Here is a 3165-nt window from a genome sequence, read left to right on the forward strand (position 1 = left end):
TATTAGTATTAGTATTAGAAGATAGCTTTACAATACAATGATAATATAATCAGTGCATGTGTTCTGAACCAAGAAAAAAATGAAAAGAAAGAGAGAAAAGGAAAAAGAAAACCTCTCTAAATATTTATCTCAATAATTAAAAAAAAAGAAAGAAATGACGTTAGGTGACATTTGAATGAATTAAAGGATTTGATCTCTGAAGTGACCAAAGTATTGCAGAAAAAATTGTAAAATGACATAGGTTCAATGCCCCTATAAACACTATTAGGTTATTTAAGAGGCGTGACCTACGAGTTCAACGTCCATCTTCAAAAGGATTGAACCAAATAAGAAATTGGAGAGAAGTGCCTTTCCCAAGGACACAGCGTCGAACCGAGCTGAGGCCCCCGAACCGCAATCTCACAATTTCGAGTCTAGTAGCCTAGCTACTAGCCCATCGACGCCACACTCTAAAGTATTGTATTGTATTGTATTGTAAAGTAAACACCATTGTATTGTATTGGTAATAGTGACGGTAATTATAATCTGTCTGTTCAAAGAAGTTTTATAATATAATAATAATAGATAGCATTTGTATAGCGCAAATCCCCGCTCAACAGCAAGCTCTATGCGCCTAACAGTCTATACTATTACCCCAGCAGACCTGAGAGCAATCCGAAACAATCTCAACTTCCTGGGAAGCATACAGTGCAAGCAGCCATTTATAGGCGATAAAACACTAACATACTGACAAGATCTTTCGCTGTCTATGGCCGGGTACCCATTTCCACTTGGGTGAAGAGAGGAAAATTCGTGTAAAGTGCCTTTCCCAAGGACACAACGTCAGGCCCGTGACTCGAACCCCCGAACCCGCAACCTCACGATTACGAGTCCGGTAGCCTAACCACTAGGCCACCGAGACCTACAATACTACAGCTGGCAGCAGTGACGTCATACAAGTCAGACTTGGGGGCCTTCTTACCCTCATCGACATGGCCGACGTTCTCCTCTTCGTTGTTTTAGTAGATGTTTTACGGCGCTCGCAACTGCATACGGTCACATGAGCGCCAGAAGATTAGGTGTGACAAGAAAGTAACAAACATAAAAAAGAAGGGGAGATAAAGATGATAGATGTTTGATAGGAAAAAAGGAGCAAACCACACCAGAGCACTCGCCAACCATCCACATTCCCCCCTTCACATGAACAATCTGAGTCCAGCCCTGCTCCCCACGAGATCGAGTATATTAACCACAAACCTGCCCCCATAATATTTCAGTGCAAGCCTGTAGATTCCATTCTAAGACCGCCGAGACGCCTCCAAGTTTCTCTAAAAGTACTCACTCGTCTGTTGAACTGTGCATGTTTTACCTTTGAGATTTAGCGTCCCAGGGTGGGTAGACGCAGTCCCCGTTCGTTTACGTCGGTGTGACATCATTTGAACTTCCGGATAAGGCTAGGCTACTTTTCAATCTTTCTTTATTTGTTTTTCAAAAAGGGGAACTACAATGGCTAAGGCTAGTTTCAATAAAATGAACCCAATCCTGAAAAATAGAAACATCTCAATGAACACCAAAATGAAAGTCCTGAAATGCTATGTTTGGTCAACCCTTATATATGGCTGTGAATGCTGGACAATCATTAAAGACAGTGAAAATAAAATAGAAGCAACAGAAATGTGGTTTCTTAGGAGACTGCTAAGAGTATCGTGGAAGGAAAAGAAATCAAATGAGGTAGTGCTTGATGAAGCCCACGTGGGACGCTCAATGTTAAAAACAATCAGGAAACAACAAATGCAGTTTTTGGGACACCTGAATAGACATAAGGGTCTTGAACATCTAGCTCTCACTGGCAAAATTGAGGGCAAGCGAGGCAGGGGTAGGCCCAGAACAACATACTTAGGGAACCTAAACAAATGGGTAACAGGAAAAGATCAGGGAAACGTAGCTTTTTTTCATAGAGCATCTGAGCAAAGGAATGAATGGAGAACCATGGTCGCCGATGTCTGTCGCAGATCTGGCACTGGATGATGATGATGTGTCGTTAGTTCCACTCATTGAATTGGATTATTTCATGCACTAGATCTAGGCATATCGTATACATAGCGTTGATATGACTGACCTGACCTTGACCCACGTGATTTTATTTCATGACAGTGATGTCACATCACACACCAAATCGCAATGTTTTTCCACACCTGTGAATTTGGTATCATTTATGGTATCTCACGCTGTATCACATAGGTCTATACCTTGGCGTTGAGGTGGGAATACGAAATCGCATGTAAACTGCAAGCTATCTTCTAAATACTTATTGCAGACGGCCTGATCTTCATTGACTTATTCAAAGTTTTAGGGCGGGGGGCATCAGAGTGCACCTTCCTTGGGTGAAAAGTGTAGGCCTTCAACATATTATTATGAAAAGGGGGGGGGGGTGTCATCGCGATGGAATGATAGAAGGTGTTGGTTGCTTGCTAGGGGTTTAACGTCGCTTTAAAGGCAAGATGCGGTACTGTAGACAGCTTTACTTTCGCAAGCATTTTAATTTCACGAAAGTAAACTTAATAGCTTGCCAAAATAAAGTGCAAGCACTGTGGAAGCAGCAATGTCGACTCGTTTGCATGTTAGATAGAGCGAGCGAGCTATTTTTAGGTTCTCTACTAACATTAGAGAACGTAGACAACTTGTATACATTCTCTAACGTTAGAGAACGTAGACACTACCCTAAATTTAACATCATTGCCACGAACTCCAGTACTAAATATAGCATCGCTGCCACGAACATCACTGCCATGAACTCAAGTACTAAATATAACCTCTTTGGTCTGTTCCAGGTTTGAAGAAGGCCCCAGAGGAGCTGACCAAACTGGTGCCAGGCTCCCTGTCTTCCAGCAGTCCGGTCACTTCTAACGAGGGAGCGGACAAGCTGATCAAGCAGAAGAGGCACCGCACTCGATTCACACCGGGGCAACTGAACGAGCTAGAGAGAAGCTTCACCAAGACACACTACCCGGACATCTTCATGCGTGAAGAGCTCGCTCTCCGGATTGGTCTCACCGAGTCCAGGGTGCAGGTATGAGTGTGTTTTTTTGTGTGTTTATTGTTTGTGTGTGTATGTGTGTGTTTTGTGTGTGTTTGTCTCTCTCTCTCTCTCTCTCTCTCTCTCTCTCTCTCTCTCTCTCTCTCTCT

At 42.8% G+C, this 3165-nt stretch overlaps 1 protein-coding gene across 1 annotated transcript in view; it reads left to right on the plus strand.

Annotated features, from left to right (window-relative positions):
- Nucleotides 1–2160: 2160 nt before the first annotated feature.
- The window catches only part of LOC101850000 (homeobox protein orthopedia-like), a 37441-nt gene continuing 36436 nt past the window's right edge, over nucleotides 2161–3165 (plus strand). Inside the window, exons 1-2 of the mRNA XM_005096856.3 lie at nucleotides 2161–2185; nucleotides 2811–3049. Coding sequence (XP_005096913.1) covers nucleotides 2161–2185; nucleotides 2811–3049 — 264 coding nt within the window. The remainder of the gene's footprint in view (nucleotides 2186–2810; nucleotides 3050–3165) is intronic.

This window comes from Aplysia californica, unplaced genomic scaffold (assembly GCF_000002075.1).
Source record: "Aplysia californica isolate F4 #8 unplaced genomic scaffold, AplCal3.0 scaffold00139, whole genome shotgun sequence".
In the NCBI taxonomy this organism is placed as follows: domain Eukaryota; kingdom Metazoa; phylum Mollusca; class Gastropoda; order Aplysiida; family Aplysiidae; genus Aplysia; species Aplysia californica.